Below are 15,840 nucleotides of genomic sequence, written 5' to 3' on the forward strand. Positions count from 1 at the left end.
ACTTTTAAGTTTGCGCCGTAGAGAGACGAATCTCTGCTGAACTTTTCCTTCGTAAACCTTCAGCGCACATTTTTGAAACTTCAATTATTTTGGCTCAAGCAAGGCTTTTGAACTTTCTTCTCCAAAGTCTTGACTCTTCAATTTTGAATGCCAGTTTCTTAAATTGGATTCATCGAGATGGCCATCGAAATGTATTTATTATATTCATTAAAAGACTCTTTACTATTTTTCTTGTTGGATCCACTTGGAGCTGATGACGACACAACCACGACAGCTGAACCGCCGTGCAATCTCCATCCCAGCTGCATACTCCGACCCAGGTGCTAATCTGGCCCGTGGACCTCTCTGGGCCTGAAAAGAACCACTTGCTGGAGACTGAAACGCGGGACCAGCCGACGGAGTTCATCCGAACCTCCTCACAGTAAAAGCGTTGGTTCCGCAGTGGGTGTTGAGAGATTCGGTCGTGAGTCGTGTCTATTCAGAGCTCCTTTAAATCCAAATTGAATCCCAAAATTAGTTTATCAACTTTTTCACCTTCGATAATTTACTGATTAAGCCATTCAAAACAATACCGCGTTTCAGCTCGTTATTAAATATATAATGTCACCATACGTTATAATTGCATTATCCCGATCATAAGAATCATATTCTTTATCTGTTTCATCTATATACTTTATTGTTTATCGTTTCTATATTAAATTTTACACATAAAATTCAGAACTTTGTCTGTGTTTTCTGGTTTAAACATTTCTAGAATTACTTCCTTCAAGATATGAAACTGACTGATTAATTAATTACTATGAGTAATGTTAATTTCCTTACTTTGTAAGGTGGTGCTCCGGGGTTAAATAGAGATAGAATATCTTAATAAATTAATTATTCTACATTTGTAAGTTACACAGGGTACGAGAGATTGGATGCAATTTTCTATGTACTTAAAATTGTGACTTTGCCCAAACATTTTTTTGGAGTCCCTACAGAATCAAGATAAAAAGATTTATGTTTTGCAAAAATTATGTTACCTACAAGTAAATATTAGTGGGGATAGAAAGGGTAAAAAAGCTTTTTTTTTCATCTGCGTGCGTGTGCAAACACAAAAACTTCTTGCCGCCCCTGCATACTGTAAGTCAGTGCCCCAGGTGGGCCACCTCAGTTAAAAAAAAGTCTGTACACACCCCTGTTGTCATAGAAACAAACTTTCCAGTTTTTGCCCATCTGTCTTCCCCAATATTTCAGGTTTTTGATGAGTTATTTCATGAAAGAATAACTCTTAGGTCATCATGTTTTGTACGGTGCAAAAGAAAATGGGACTCAGTTTTGACTTCAAGCTAGTCACACAACTCACAAAGTTTGTTTTCTTTGAGGATGTGTAGAAAGAAAGTGTAGCTGTCCCTTTAATGCTTTCAAGAGGATTAAACTCTTATCCGGAAAAACCCTATGTTTGACCTTTTTACATCATATTTGTTGTTCTGCTTTCTGCACATACATGTGCTTAAACACGACTTTCAAGTCTCTTCTTTGGAGCAGTTGCAGTTTTATGAACTTCCTCATTTTAAACAAACTCAGAGAAAGTCTTCCTGGACAAAATTATTTCACACTCAGACTTGGTTTCCATCATCCTTATACACATCAGTGTTTATATCAATACAATAGCAGTCCCATCACTAATTCCCTCACAAAAGGTAAGATAGAGAAGATAAGATAAGATACACTTTTAATGTCGCCAAAGGGAAATTCGTCTTGGACTCAGTCCTGCAGTTACAAGAGAATTAATAGACATAGAGATCATACAAAACACATATACTGTACATAAAACATTACAGTAATGACATATTGACATGTTGCATAGCCCTTCAGCACATGCCCCTACATTACCTCTTATTCAGAATAATAATAGACATCAGTACAAATGAATGTTTAAAGCAGTTAAGCCTGGTGTGAGGGATCCTGAATCTTCTCAGAGGGTAAAAGATGAAACTCAGAGTGAAAAATGTGAGTCGGGTCTAAGCGGAAACCTCCGGTCTTGAAAAATGAAGCCAATGCGGAAGTGCAAAATCCTGCAAAAAAAGTGGAGTGTCCACGAGAGGCTGGCTCCAAGAAAACCAGAAGTCACATACACACAACAAGCAAAAAAAGCCGTTTTTACAGCATAAATAAACATGTTTACAGTCTGGTACAAAATACTAAATAGGTCTGATTAGTTATTGTCATCATGGGCACACACTGTATGTTAACGTTACATGTTATTCATAGTTAGGCGTGTAGCTGACATGATTGACAGGCGGGCGAGATGTAACTGTTCATCGAGAGGTTTAAAACCCGCCTCAGCTCCAGCTCTCAGCCTGTCGTTAGGCTGACTGAAAGTTAGACTGAGACATGTTGAAGATGAGCCTCCACAGCCCCCTGCAGGAACAGATGGCTGACATCACAACGCTTCGTCCATTTATAGTCTATGAATACGACGGAGGATGAGGGCCACGTCAAAGAAGAAACAAATCCTAAATTTGGAGGTTAAAGTCGTACATTAATGAGAATAAAGTTGTTAATTACAATATTAAATCCTTAGACTGATTTAAATGAGGCTATGGTTAAAATTATTCTTCTGAAAGGTTGTATCAGAAAAGCAGCCAAAAGAAATTTTCCACTAAAGAGACAATTTCCTTCAAGTCAGCATGGTTCTCTCTGGAAAAGCCCCCGTTTCTTGCTGATACTGATGACAATGTGAATCTGATGTGACAAAATATTAAGTATTTCCTTAATTGTGAAACTTCACTAAGTATAACTTCACAAGAAGCTCCACGTTCCTCATTCTTGAGCAGGCGGCTGCTGCTCTTCTGATGCAACTACAGACTAAAATGATGCCATTTTTGTGGATCTGTGGGCTCGGTGCTTGTTATCAAAACGCTGTTGGCGGTCGCAGAGGTTTTTTTAAACGATTCTGTTATCAGTGGATCGTTTTCATGTAAATGTGGCCCACATGCAAACATTTTTTTGTGTTCACAAAGTGTAATCCTGGCACAGATTTTACTTCACTCTGTTCTCAGAGGACTCTGCGGTGGAAAGTTTAAACAGCGGATATTTCCACAGGAGGAGATCTGTTGCGTCTGTCCTCCGCCCTGACCTCCTTGTGCACTTGTTTTATCTGCAGGAGAAGAGCAGGGTTCGGGTTTGTAACGATATCAGCTCATTTTTACAAACACTTATAAAGCTTGTTTTCCCAAATCTGCTCAAACTCACCTCTGTGACATTCATGTACTCTGGTTCCACAGCAGGCTCTGAAAAACATCCAGATCAGGAGATTAGGTTTAGATTTTTTTTTTTTACATTTGGACTCCTGAGGATTTCACGAGGACTGCTCCTCAAATTCCATCTTTAAAAAACAATTGACTCATGCTATCAAGGCTCTGATCCGGTGACGCTACATGACTCGCTTTTTATGTCTCACTTCATGGGATCCCTCTGCTGCCTACATTTGGACAGTGATGTGTAATGCATTCATAGAAGCGAGACCGGAAAACACTTCACCGATCAGTAAACGTAGAACGTTTTAAATCTACAGTAGTACTGCTGTTTTTATATATTTTACTCTATAGTAGCTCGATATATATATTTCAAAGTAATTATTAAAAGACCTTTTCAGTGTCATTCTCTCCTTGTGGGCAGTGGTGGCTGGTTAAAAGAGGGTGCAACAGTCGGGCACCACCACTGCCCACAAGAAGAGAATGATGGTGAAATGTAAATTTAAAAATTAAGGGTGCTTTTACGGGATGCTATTGATTGACACGTCTGACCCCTACCTCATGACAGCATTGACAGACATTAAAAATGGCTATATAGAATAATGAAAGGTCTCACTGCTGGCCTGATAAACTTCTGAAGGTCATATAGAGGCACCAGTTTTAATTCTGCTCCAACTTCTCACAGGAGCTTAAAAATCTAAAATGTGTTAGAAAAGTAGAAGCTTTTCTGTGTTGCATTGTGTCATTTGTGTGTTTCCTCACCTTCCGGCTTAGGCCTTCTGGTCTTCACCATGAAGTATATCAGCACAGCTGCTGATGTCACGATAAACAAGATGACCATAACCACCCGGACATACAGAGAAACATCTGCAGAAGGTGGAGCAGAAACACATTAGTTTCATTTTTCACTTTCCTGGTAGGTAGGAAAGTATACCATAAAACTTTGGATAAAAACCTGTCCCAAGTTAAGGCCAAGTCCCCTTAAATAGCCCGCTGGAGCTGCAGGTCTTGACAAATAACGGCAGGTCTCAATATGAGGCCGCGATGCATTTAATGTTGATCCGTTTGCAGATTCAAAATATGGAGGAAAAAGCAGCAACACACAAAAAAGATGAACTCTGTCCAAGAAAGACAGAATGATGCTCGTAGTGTTGTCGTCAAGACCACACTAACAGAGACCAAAACAAACCCGAGACCAGAGTGCTCAGAGACCGAGACATTTAGGGATCGAGACCAAGTCAAGACCAAGACTGGTGTTGCTCCTGAATTGCAAAGTGCCTACACACTCTGACAGTAGACAGTCCCTTCTCTCCGTGCTGCATCCTGTTAGCACCTACTGTTCAGTAGGCCGATATTTGTTCCTCCTTCGTTTGATTCATTCAGTGTGGAAGCGGCATCGTTAGCCCGCCTCATCTTATTGACTCTCCAACTCAGATGTGAAGGATGGCTCAGTGAATAATACAAAACTTCACATTGCTTTAAAACAATTTAACAACTTTACATTTGAAAGGCACGTTACCTGAACCGGCCTCTTTCATCCTCTACTTTGCCAAGTGTGAGTGCGCCCTAAATTGTGTTGTAGTGGGTCTGGACGTGGTCTTAGGTTGGGTTGTGGTATGTGGTTAAGTTTTGGTGTTTTTTTGCAGTGGGTTGTCTTGTGATTTTTGTTTCATGTTGTGGTTTATGGTTCTGTGTAACTTGCTTGTGTTTGAACAGTTTTGTTATAAACTGGTATTTAGCTGTTTTTTTTTTTGGTCTTTGATCGACTTTCTGTAATGTGTTGTTTTCTGTTAACTGGATTTCTTTTAGTCAATGGTTGTGTTGTGGGGATGTCGAAAGCAAGAGCTACCAGCTACCAGCCAACTCAGATGTTGTGTGGATTTTTAGCCGTGATGCACGCATGACCGGTTTACAAAAATATGCAGCGCGTTAATTTACTCAAAGACACAGATTTGTGATGATGAAGTGTACAAAATAAGGAGCTCTTCATCACCACTGTTCTGGGCTACAAAATAACTTTAAAGTAAAGCTGGAGGAATTTAACACGTCTTCTTTTAGTGAAGAATAGTTCACATTTATTGGAATGAGGTGGCTGTAAAATAACGCCGTAGATTTGTTCAATAAAAAAGGAATTGTTCATGTTTCTCCACTGTGGAAATAATCTTGTGAATCAATAGAATGTCAATGAAATGATGCGCATGTACCTTTAGCTGCAGACAGGGATGATTCATAGGTGGCTGTAGCAGATAAAGAGAAAAAACACAACGACACACTCAGATACAAAGTCGTCTGTAATGCGGTGAATGTATCATTAAGACACATCAGCAGCTATCAATGAAGAGCAAGAACTCACCGTCTTCGACTCTGATCACAAACGTGTTGTTTTGATCACGGCCGTTTCCGAAGGCGTCACATCTGTATCGTCCCGAGTCAGACTTTGTCAGATTTGTGATGCTCACATAAAAAATGTCTCTGTCTTTATATTCAATACTGTATCTTCCACGCTGAGGTCTGCCATTGCCATAGCTATTGCCATAGATTGTTCTGACAAGTAAGTCTTCACCTTCACAGTTGTTCCTACAGAAGGTGGCAAAGAAACGATAGTTTTTGGAGGTGCATTCAACCGAGATGTTTCCTCCTTCAGTTCCAATGTAGACCCTTCCTGTATCGGCGGGGCCTGTGCTTCCATCCTGCAGAGCTGCTGGACGAAGAACAATTAAAGTTACTATCGATACTTTAATCTGCTGTAGTCGTTTTAAAAGTCTGAGTGAGTGATCAGTCGATGGGAAGACAATACGAGGAAAGCTTGAAACATAAAGAACTGTGGTGCTTCCTCTTTATCCAAACACTGGAGAAATCGGTAGCCGACGTCTTGTTTGGCATGAATGTTAAACTCTGTTAAAATGGGTCCGGAAGAAAATATTTTAAAGTTTGCGTCAGGTTTTGTTTTACACGAGTTGCAGCCACATCTTTAAAGTCCATAGGAGCAAATGAAGAAAATACTCCCAGAAAAGAATGGAAACTCAAATAATAAAGAGAAAATATATTAATCTTTCATAAATACACAACATACATTTTTGTTGATGTGTCTTTTGTTTGTTTGATCAGATAACATTTCTTACTCAAGAATGACGTCGTTGATATCCACTTTATCTGGGGCATGACATTTTAGGAGGATTTCTTAACAACAGCTCTATATTTGGAAACATTTGCAAACAGAAGTTGACTGTTTTAGTTCCTCACCCCAACACCCTATTATAGATTTAAATATGATGTTAAAAATGGTTCATTGTGAACCAACACTGATGCTGCACCTACCCGAGGTAACTTTATCTGTATCATGTCCTATTGTTTGTTGGAAAGCATTTGTTCCTGTTAACCAAATCATATTGTATATATCTGTATTTTACTACGCTAATGATCGTATGATAATGGGTTATATTTAATTCTGTGACGCCAAAGATCATCCGGCAAAGAGACTAAGAAAATTAACCTTTCAGCTCACTCGGGTACATTTACATCCGTCTGAACGTTGATTAATGTACACTGTTCCTCTTCAAATAATAATAATAATAATAACTTTATTTATACAGCACCTTTTAAAAAACACAGGTTTACAAAGTGCTTTGACAAACAGCAAAAACAAGAACAAACTAAACCAAACACAGAAGAACATAAACAACAGCAAGAACATAACAAATGCAAAATACTAAAAATAATTAAATACAATTCAACAGAAAAGAACCCAAAGTGCACGATACACAACAGACATATATAACCCGACCATCACAAATAAATATATAATTAAAGGAGCTGTTTCTTCTCTACAAGGTTCAAAGTCAAAGTTGTTTACACAACAACGCTGACAGAAAGTCTTCAAGAAAATAAGAGGGGAAAAAAGAAAATGAATGATAGAAAGAGAGAATTAGAGAAACATAATTTGGATATTGTACTCACCAGAGAAGAAGAAGCAGATCAAAGTGTAACACACCTTCATGGTTAAGCCTCTGATGGATTCTCGTCTTCTCGAGTAAACCAGGAACTTCTTTTCTTTTTTGTCTGATAGAGTTCCTCTTTGAACCAACACAAACTGAACCCCTCCCTCTATGATCACTTTCTCTATTTTCCGTTCAGCCCATTACCTGCTTCCTTAATTTGTGACCAAAACATATGACAGTCCAAGAATCATGACACAAAGTTGTTTTAAGTCTTCAGGTCGTTGAAGCAGGATGTGGCTTCAGTTGGGACGCCAAAGTCTTGCCAAAAAGAACATTTAAAAAAAAAAAAGGAAGTTGTTCTAACTCATGTTCAATGTTCAACTTTCTTCACAAATAACAACTATAAGGAAAGTCCCAGTCTGAACATATCTAAACACCCCTTTTTGATGATAGTCATAGCCCCACCTACTGGAGGAACACAGTACTAATCTGTATTAAGCATGTCACCTTACTGTCTTGAGCGGCCCTTTAAAAATAATAATAATAAATACCATAATGTAACTTTGCTCAGGAAAATGGTAATATTGACTAAAACTATGAATGGAAGCTGGCGTGCTCACTGAAGCTTCAGTGTTTAGCCAGCTCTGCCTCGGTCTGTCAAATTACAGAAAAAACAACTACAGTGGGCCAGCGTACCTCCGTTTGGAAGTGAAGCGGTCTCTGAAGGTTACAGGCACACTAGGTGGATAAGGTGGAAAGGTAAGAAAAAGAGAGGAAAACGCTGACCTGTTTCAGCCTATTCGCCTCGTTCGGGCGTTAGATTACTTCACAGGCGTGCTGGGACAGGAAAGCTTCCTCGTTGTGTCCACAACCCGACAGGTGACATCATTGACTTTTGCTTTCCTGACATCGTTGTCTGATTTTGGGGGGAATGGGATCCATTGACACTCATTTTGAATGACTTCACAAAACTGTCTTTTTTTCTCTTTCTGGTGGTCAAATTTAGTTTTTGTATGTCATGGAGAGGCATCAGTAAAAAACATTTGACCAATTTAACACTCAACAAAGTGAGTTTGTCTATAACACATGCTGAATACTTTGTCTTTATTTTATTCTCAAGACAGCACTCATCTTCTCATCAAGACAAGAGGTTAGATTACAACTAATACATGTTGTTGCAACGTTTAAACCATGTGCAGAGAAATGATAGAATGAGGAAAAATCCACCTCAGAGTCTGTGAGTTTGTTTGACTCATCCTTACTCATAAAGGAGTCAAATATGAACAGTTATAATCCAAATTGCATCTTAAAATCATCATCATTTTAATATTTTGAATCATTTACACATGTAGAATTGTTTTCGTTTCTTCATTTTTTTATTCAACAGAAACATCCCGTCTGAAGACTTCCTTAGCGACACATCAAAACTTTACAGTTTGACACTCGATGTCAGGAATATGATCACAGAAACGCCTGGTTCTTTCAGTGTAGAAAGACATCACATTGCTAATAAAAAAATTAAAAAATCACATCTCCAGAATCTTCTCTCCGGCCTCCTCATGCGCCACACCAGCCTGCAGAAGAAGAACAGTGACTTCGATGTCAGCTGGTTTTACAAATGTATAAAAGGTAAATATATAATATTCTGTTAAACACTCACATTGATGGTAACGTCCTCGAGTCCCACATGTGGTACTGAAAAACATACAGTTTAGAAGTTTAGGTCCATTAGGCATCGCTATAGGGTGACCAATGATTGAGCAGCATTTGGTGCAAATGTAAAGTGATTGTGTCCTTTGTTTTCCGTCTGGACCGGAGCGCTGTAACTTATGAGTAAGGTGACTTAAAGATGACCTCTCACCTTTAGGTCCTCTGGTCCTCCTGCAGACTATCAGCAAAGCAGCTGATGAAGTGATGATCATGATGATCAGAACCAGCTTCACATTCAGCTGAACACCTGAGTTTGTCTCCAGGGGCAGACCTTTGTTTGAGCAGAGGAACAAGAATTTTCATTACTTTCTTATCCATTTGTCCAGTCATTTAAACCAACGATGAACGTATTAAACAGTTTTTAAACCAACAAGTCGTCTTTTCTTTTTGCAGATGATGCAGTTTTGTTAGCTTCGTCGGGCAGCAGGCATTTGGGTTTGGAGCCGAGTGCGACGCTGTTGGGATGAGAGTGAGTCACTCCAAATCTGAGATCATGATTCTCTCCTGGAAAACGCTGGAATGCCTCCTCTGGGTGGTATGTTTGTCTCTTCCTAACCGCTATATGTAGAATCTGTACACAGGGTTCTAGTATTTCAGGATGTGAAGCATTCTGGTTTTTGTAGTCTGTTCAGTATCAACCTATTCTGTATCGACTGCCTTTGGGTTTTTACAGGTGAAACAATCTGTGTGGACAGCAATTATTATTTCTTTAGATGTAATCCAAGCGTATAACATACCAGCTCCCATCGGCAGTATGAGGACGATGATTTATTTGCAGATATGTGCATTAAAGTGAAGCTAACCATCCATCATAAATCAAACATTATAACTTGAGCCACTGATCTGCATGAAAGCCAATCAGCGTTTAGATTCTCTAACTACCTCAAACGCATCAGAATTGATCCGTCCGACCTCCTTAAAGTTTCTTCTCCTCTTGAGGACAGACTTGACGAAGCTCAACTTTTTATTTTGTACAAATCTTTATCATGATGTTGTTTATCGGCAGACTTTATTTACATTAATTGCAAGTAAACTATAAGGAAGTCGGTTTGTTACTCAGTCTATGGCTCATACCGCTGAAGTGAGACCAAGTGAAACCTCTTTATTGCAAATGTTCAGCTGTTGAACTGAGACTGGACAGATGAACAGGCGCTCCTCCCAGACGTTATGGATGAAGAAATCTTGTTAGAAAGCTTAATGCTACCACCGGCTTCACCAGAATTACCAAAAAAATTGGCATCCGTTCCCAGAGATATATAGAGATATACACTATATTATATATCGGACAAGGATAGACAATAATTTGCTATGGGTTCCGAAATTTTGGAGACAGAAGTAAAATTCAAAGTTCGTTATAATGGTAATCAGGGTCGCAATTACAAAAAAAATCCAAAAACTCAAGGTGTCCAAACCGTAAGGTTACCACTGACTTCACCAGAATTACATTGGCATCCATTCTCAGAGGCATCTGTGCTCTATCAGACGATGAAGTACGATTATGGATGGGTTACAGAATCTGCCTCAAGTGAGGAAGTTCAAGTATCTCGAGTCTTGTTAACCAGCCAGGGTAAAATGAATGGTGAACATGGGCGGTTCTAGGTAGGGGCCAACAGGGGCCAGTGGACCTGTAACACTGAGATTGGTCCCCCCTGTGGCCACCCCTCCAAAAGGAAGAGCTGGCCTAAACAGTATTTGATTCAACAACTGGACTTACAATCTAGTATTAAATACTCTTACTAAAACAAATATAAATCACTGTATTTTATGTTTTGGTATTTAATGATGTGTGCTATTACTTGGCATTAATATATATTTTTTTAAAGCAATCATCTTTGTCTATTTTTCATCTGGGTTTAATGTCCCCCTCTGACAAAACAACTGGCCCCAAGTTTGGCCCCCTCAGTAAAAGTGGTCTAGAACCGCCACTGATGGTGAAATGGACAGGTTGGTGCAGAATCAGAAAAAAAACAAACAGGTAAATGTACCTCGAGCTGCAGCTGGTGTTGCCAGTATCTCCAGTGTTGGCGTCAGCGTGGAGGCGGGTGGAGCAGATGTTGACAAAGGAAATGGTTCAGAAGTTGTTGGATCTGTGAAACGCATAGAAACTCTTAGATACAGATTTGTAAAGATACTATGTTTTCCTGTGAAACAGTGGCCGTAAAAAATGTCTGTCAAGTTGAAGCAGTTTCAGAGGAAATGTGTAGACGTACTTTGAGCTGGGGTTTTCAGGTTTGTCTTCAGCGTGGAGGCTGGTGCTGGTGCTGGTAACTCATTTTGGGTAGGCTGTTTCCGTTCAGAAGTTGTTGGAGCTGTGAATGAAAAGAAACTATTAGATACTGATTGCACAGATACTATGTTTTCCTGTGAAGCATTGGCCTTAACATACATCTTAAGTTGATGCAGTTTCAGAGGAAATGGGTAAATGTCCGTACATTGAGCTGCGGTTAACCGGTTCTGCATGTCAAGGACATCGTTTTTGACTTGGCACGCTGTAACGGAGCGTTTTTGAGTTTTCATGTGGACAAAGATGTTTTTGAGAATTTAGCGTGTGTGGACGGGATTATTTTTTCAAACACAGGCTGAAAACATCTGTTTTCAAAAATACCGGTCTACATGTGTACTAGGCCTTAGTGTGGTAGTTTGAGTTGATTTTATATTTTCAACCAATCAATCTTTATTTGTAAAGCGCCGGTTCAAAACAAATGTTATCTCAAGACCCTTTACCTAAAGAGCAGGTCTATCACTGTACTCTTCATTATCTTATTCACAAAGACCCAACGTTATCCACCATGAGCAAAGCACTGAGCGGTGTTTAACATGGGGCATTAATCTACGGTGGCTGGGAAGTGCAAACCAAAATTACAAAGTGTGAAACACTTTTACAAGGCTTGAGACAAATTGACATTTCGGAAAACAATTTCAAATCGTATAAAAACCAAATGACAAAACCAAAACACTTTAACAAAGGACAAAACTAATTAACAAAATGTGAAACACTTTTACAAGCGCTGAGACAACATCTTTTGATCACCATAAACTCTTTGTCACACATTTCTTTAATCCAAAACCAACTATTTGAGCACTCTCTCAGTCACCTCCAATATTCGGTACATTCCCTTTCCTGCTGAGATTCTGCCTTTTGTAAGTTTGTTTGGGGACTGGTTAAACTGTTCAGGTGGTTGTAAATGTGTCTCAGTGCTCGGAAAAGTGTTTCACATCTTGTAAATGTGTTTTATAAAATGTGAATTTGTTTTCTCCTTGGCGTTCTGAATCTTGTAAATTTGTTCTCCAAAATGAAGATTTGTCTCCAGCTTTGTAAAAGTGTTTCACACTTTGTAATTTTAGTTTGCACTTCCCTGCCACCGCATTAATCAGACTGCTGTTGTTTAAGAGAAAAAAAACAACTCACCGTCTTGAACTCTGAGATCAATCACCTGGGTTTCATGTGAGAGCTGACCGTCGCCAAACACACAGCTGTATCTTCCCGAGTCGGCCTTTGTCAGCTGTTTGATACTCACGAATAAAGTTATCACACTGGGGAGCGAATCACGGGGAACATATTTCATTGTGTATCTGCCTCGCTGAGCACTGAAGCCACTTGTTTCAACAAGAACGTCTTCATCTCTACAGCCCTCCCTGCAGAAGCGCTTCATTTTGTTCGGGTTATCAAAGACACATGTCATTGTGATGTCTTTGCCTTCGGTTCCCGTATGGACGTAGACACGTAGACCTTCTTCAAAACAAGTTTGTCCTTCCTGCAGTGGTGCTGAAAATATAAACAAACATTGTTACCGTTTCTCTGACGCAACAGTCTGATCGTCTTAAGTTAAAACTAGTCTTGTAGAACTACAAATCTGTATCTCTCAGACTGGGCGGATTTTAAATTCTTTGATTAGAATGAAAAGAAGAAACAACTTCAATTAATTCATAATTTGATTTCTATCTCCCTGTTACGTCCACAACCTTCCCGGTGTTACCGTCTAAGTGAGTGACACGTCCAGCCGTGGCACACAAGATTATGATTTTTCACTGATATTTGTGGTCTTGTCCTGCCTTGGTCTTGGTCTCTACTTGGTTCCCTTAATGTCTTGGTCTTGTCTCGCTCTCAGCACTCAGCTCTCGGGTATGTCTTGGTCTCGGTTAGATTGGTCTTGACTACAACAAGTTAAAACTGCCAACAGAAGAACTCTATCAGCCGCTAACTGTAAGAGAGCTTTCTTAATTTATTCACTTATGGTCCATGAACTTGCTCTTATCCTGGTTTTATTCATTTGAGTGATTGTCTTATTGATTTTATTAATTGATATTTCTTTAGCTTATATGCCCTGATTCAGCACTTTTGTCATTTTTAGGATTTTCATGACATTTCACTTTGTGTTCAATAGTTTTCTCTTTCTCTAATGTCTTGTTTTCTTGTTATATCTGTTTGGAATTTGTGTGTCACAGTGGATGTCATCATGTCGCTTGCCGCTTACTTCCTCTTCATTTTTCTTTGTTGACTTTCATTGACAAACTTTGGTTCTCATAGCAATAATGCATGTGATGCCAAGCAGGGCAACGCGAGTGAGTGCTGTCAGATGGGGGCCCCCTACTGTCATTGCAAAATTTGCACACTTTGGGCCACTGCTTTGGTTTAAGTTAATGAACCCCTCAGGGCCCTCCTACTGGTCTGGGGACCCAAGCAGATGCCTGCCGTGCCTGTCGACAAACAGCGCCACTGATCACAAAGTTTGTGAGTATTGCGTAAAAGTGAAGGCCGATGCACTTTTTTTTTTTTGTCACAATCCTCACTGCAACCATTTCGCAACTTTCTACAGAAGTGTAAGGCAGGAAGAAAACATGAAAAAGTGGATCTTGAAACTGACTCTGGAGGGGGAACATTGTTCCTCTTTGACATGATTCATCTCTGATGGACACTAATATGCCTTTTTGAAACATGACAGCCTGGAGGGAAAACATGGTGCTCCGCCCTAATAATCTTTGTACTGTGCAAAAAGGGGAAGAACAGCATGAAAAATCACAATAAGTAAAGCATTACGTGTAATCCTATGAATGAAAAAATGTTATATAGTAAGCTATAATTACCAAATAGTCTATGGACATTTGTCGGACTGAACCCAAAATACTGTCTGCTATATGCACATCACATTTGAGGATTTGTTTGGGGACTTTTTATTCCTTTCTTAGAGGGACGGGACTTTGGATAGAGTCAAAAATCAGGGAGAGAGAGAGAGAGAGAGTGGGAAAACAAGCTGGAAAGAAGCCACATGTTGGACTCAAACCTGGGCCGTCTGCTTTAATCTGATGCAATCTGAGCAGGTGTAGGTGCAGCAGCTTCTCATGTCTTGCTGTATATTTTTATATTTTTCATTATTCATCTTGTCTATAGCTGCAGCTGCTTGTCAAAATAAAATGTTGTTGTATTGCATGAATTACATTAAAGTGTCTCATGTCTTTAACAAAGGACAACAGCCTCTGTACTTGGGGCACACAAACTAACCACTAGGCCACCGGCGCCCCTGTCTCTTATGTTTTGAAAACTTAACTACGCTTGTTATTTAAAGCAACTCCAAGGATCTGGATTCACTCTAGGACATGTGAAAAATAAGACACACAGTTTACTGACAGACTGAATAACTTCATATTAAAATACAAAGAGAGAATAAGACTTAAAGAATACTCACTGAGGATGAAGACGAAGAAGATCAAAGTGTGACAGACCTTCATGTTGGAGTCTCTGACTGTTTAACGCTGCGTCTCCTTCTTCACTCACAAACCAGCAGCTTCTCTCTTTTTATGAGCGAGGCTCCCCCTCCCGACGTCACTCTGAACTTTCCTCCCCTCTACGCTGAGATTTTGTTTTGAACAATCCACTTTCTGCAAGCTGTAGATATTATTTATGTGTCATCATTCTGAAGCAACCAAGATCCGCACATCAAGAGCTCCCATCCTCTAATCAACGTGTTTCATGAATTCAAGCAGCTTATGAACTTTAATGTTCAAACATTAAAACAATACAGAGATTGATCTGAAAAGTAAGAATTATATTATCTAACTCTAATAATTAGACGGGTTCAGTCCTGCAGATCCAAAATCACAGATTGTGTTTTAAAGTGTTTTTTTTTTTTTTTTAACTTAAAGACAAAATATTTTCTAGCTAACTGAATGAATGTCCCGGTTTATTTAAAGGTCACATATTCTCCTCCTCTTCAACAACTTTAAAGAAGTCTCAGAGCTCCTCAAAACATGTGTGTGAAGTTTCTTGTTCTAAATTCACTCTGATCCTGTATTTGATCATGCCTATAAACCCCTCTATTTCAGCCCTGCTCAGAACAGACTGTTTCTGTGTCTGTACCTTTAAATATGTAAATGAGCTGTGTCTGACCACGCCCCCTCTCTGGAAGGGCTTGGGTGGCTTGGGTGGCTTGGGCTTTCTCGCTCCATGTCCTATTGTTTACAGTGAGAAGGCAGACTCAGAGGACAGAACAAACACCTAGCTGTGGGAGTGTCACCCACCTGGGGGAGGTGCTACTGCCCTTTGTGATGTCATGAAGGGAAAATCTCCAAACAGCCTGTTTGAGCACACATTTTCTGAAAAGTGGAGCAGGCTAAAGATGGAGAGGATGGACTTTTCTCATCATTGGGGGGTTTGTAGACAGACTAGGGACACATATTAGAGTTAGAGGAACATGGTGAAGTGGATTTTGCATCAAATGTGACCTTTAAAGTAGCCTCAATATGTTTTAGTTTGTGTAGTTTCTTCTATTTGTTTTAAATTTAAACAATAAAGAGGAGGCTTCTCTATAAACTAATGAAGAAAACTATCCAAATTCCATCTTTTTTATCACATTCAGGTTCAAGTTTTTGAAATAGACCCAAGATACTTCTTCCCTAATGAATGGAAACACACTCTTTAACAGACTTCGGCCCCAACAAACCAAACAGTTGCTCCA

General features: G+C 39.5%; 2 protein-coding genes across 4 annotated transcripts; both read right to left on the reverse strand.

Annotated features, from left to right (window-relative positions):
• Nucleotides 1-1,697: 1,697 nt before the first annotated feature.
• Nucleotides 1,698-7,349, reverse strand: LOC110001606 (uncharacterized). 3 transcript variants are annotated; one of them, XM_020657088.3, is made up of 6 exons: nucleotides 7,197-7,349; nucleotides 5,593-5,937; nucleotides 5,444-5,476; nucleotides 4,002-4,106; nucleotides 3,238-3,275; nucleotides 1,698-3,142 (listed from the first exon to the last, which is right to left on the reverse strand). In XM_020657088.3, exons 1-6 carry the CDS (start codon nucleotides 7,234-7,236, stop codon nucleotides 3,065-3,067), a joined length of 639 nt encoding a protein of 212 aa, XP_020512744.2. In that variant the 5' UTR covers nucleotides 7,237-7,349; the 3' UTR covers nucleotides 1,698-3,064. The 3 variants fall into 3 exon arrangements, with proteins under 3 accessions (XP_020512744.2, XP_029137788.2, XP_065817825.1); XM_029281955.2 differs by having other exon boundaries at nucleotides 5,593-5,940; nucleotides 7,197-7,293; XM_065961753.1 differs by lacking the exon at nucleotides 5,444-5,476 and having other exon boundaries at nucleotides 5,593-5,940; nucleotides 7,197-7,293.
• A 1,127-nt stretch (nucleotides 7,350-8,476) lies between these two features.
• LOC110001601 (uncharacterized) lies at nucleotides 8,477-14,723 on the reverse strand. The gene is made up of 7 exons (XM_020657085.3): nucleotides 14,572-14,723; nucleotides 12,297-12,653; nucleotides 11,098-11,196; nucleotides 10,873-10,974; nucleotides 9,039-9,158; nucleotides 8,838-8,872; nucleotides 8,477-8,751 (listed from the first exon to the last, which is right to left on the reverse strand). The coding sequence occupies exons 1-7, from the start codon at nucleotides 14,612-14,614 to the stop codon at nucleotides 8,704-8,706; spliced, it is 804 nt and encodes a 267-aa protein (XP_020512741.1). The 5' UTR covers nucleotides 14,615-14,723; the 3' UTR covers nucleotides 8,477-8,703.
• Between the last annotated feature and the right edge of the window lie 1,117 nt (nucleotides 14,724-15,840).

Source organism: Labrus bergylta, chromosome 12 (assembly GCF_963930695.1).
Source record: "Labrus bergylta chromosome 12, fLabBer1.1, whole genome shotgun sequence".
Taxonomy (NCBI): Eukaryota; Metazoa; Chordata; class Actinopteri; order Labriformes; family Labridae; genus Labrus; species Labrus bergylta.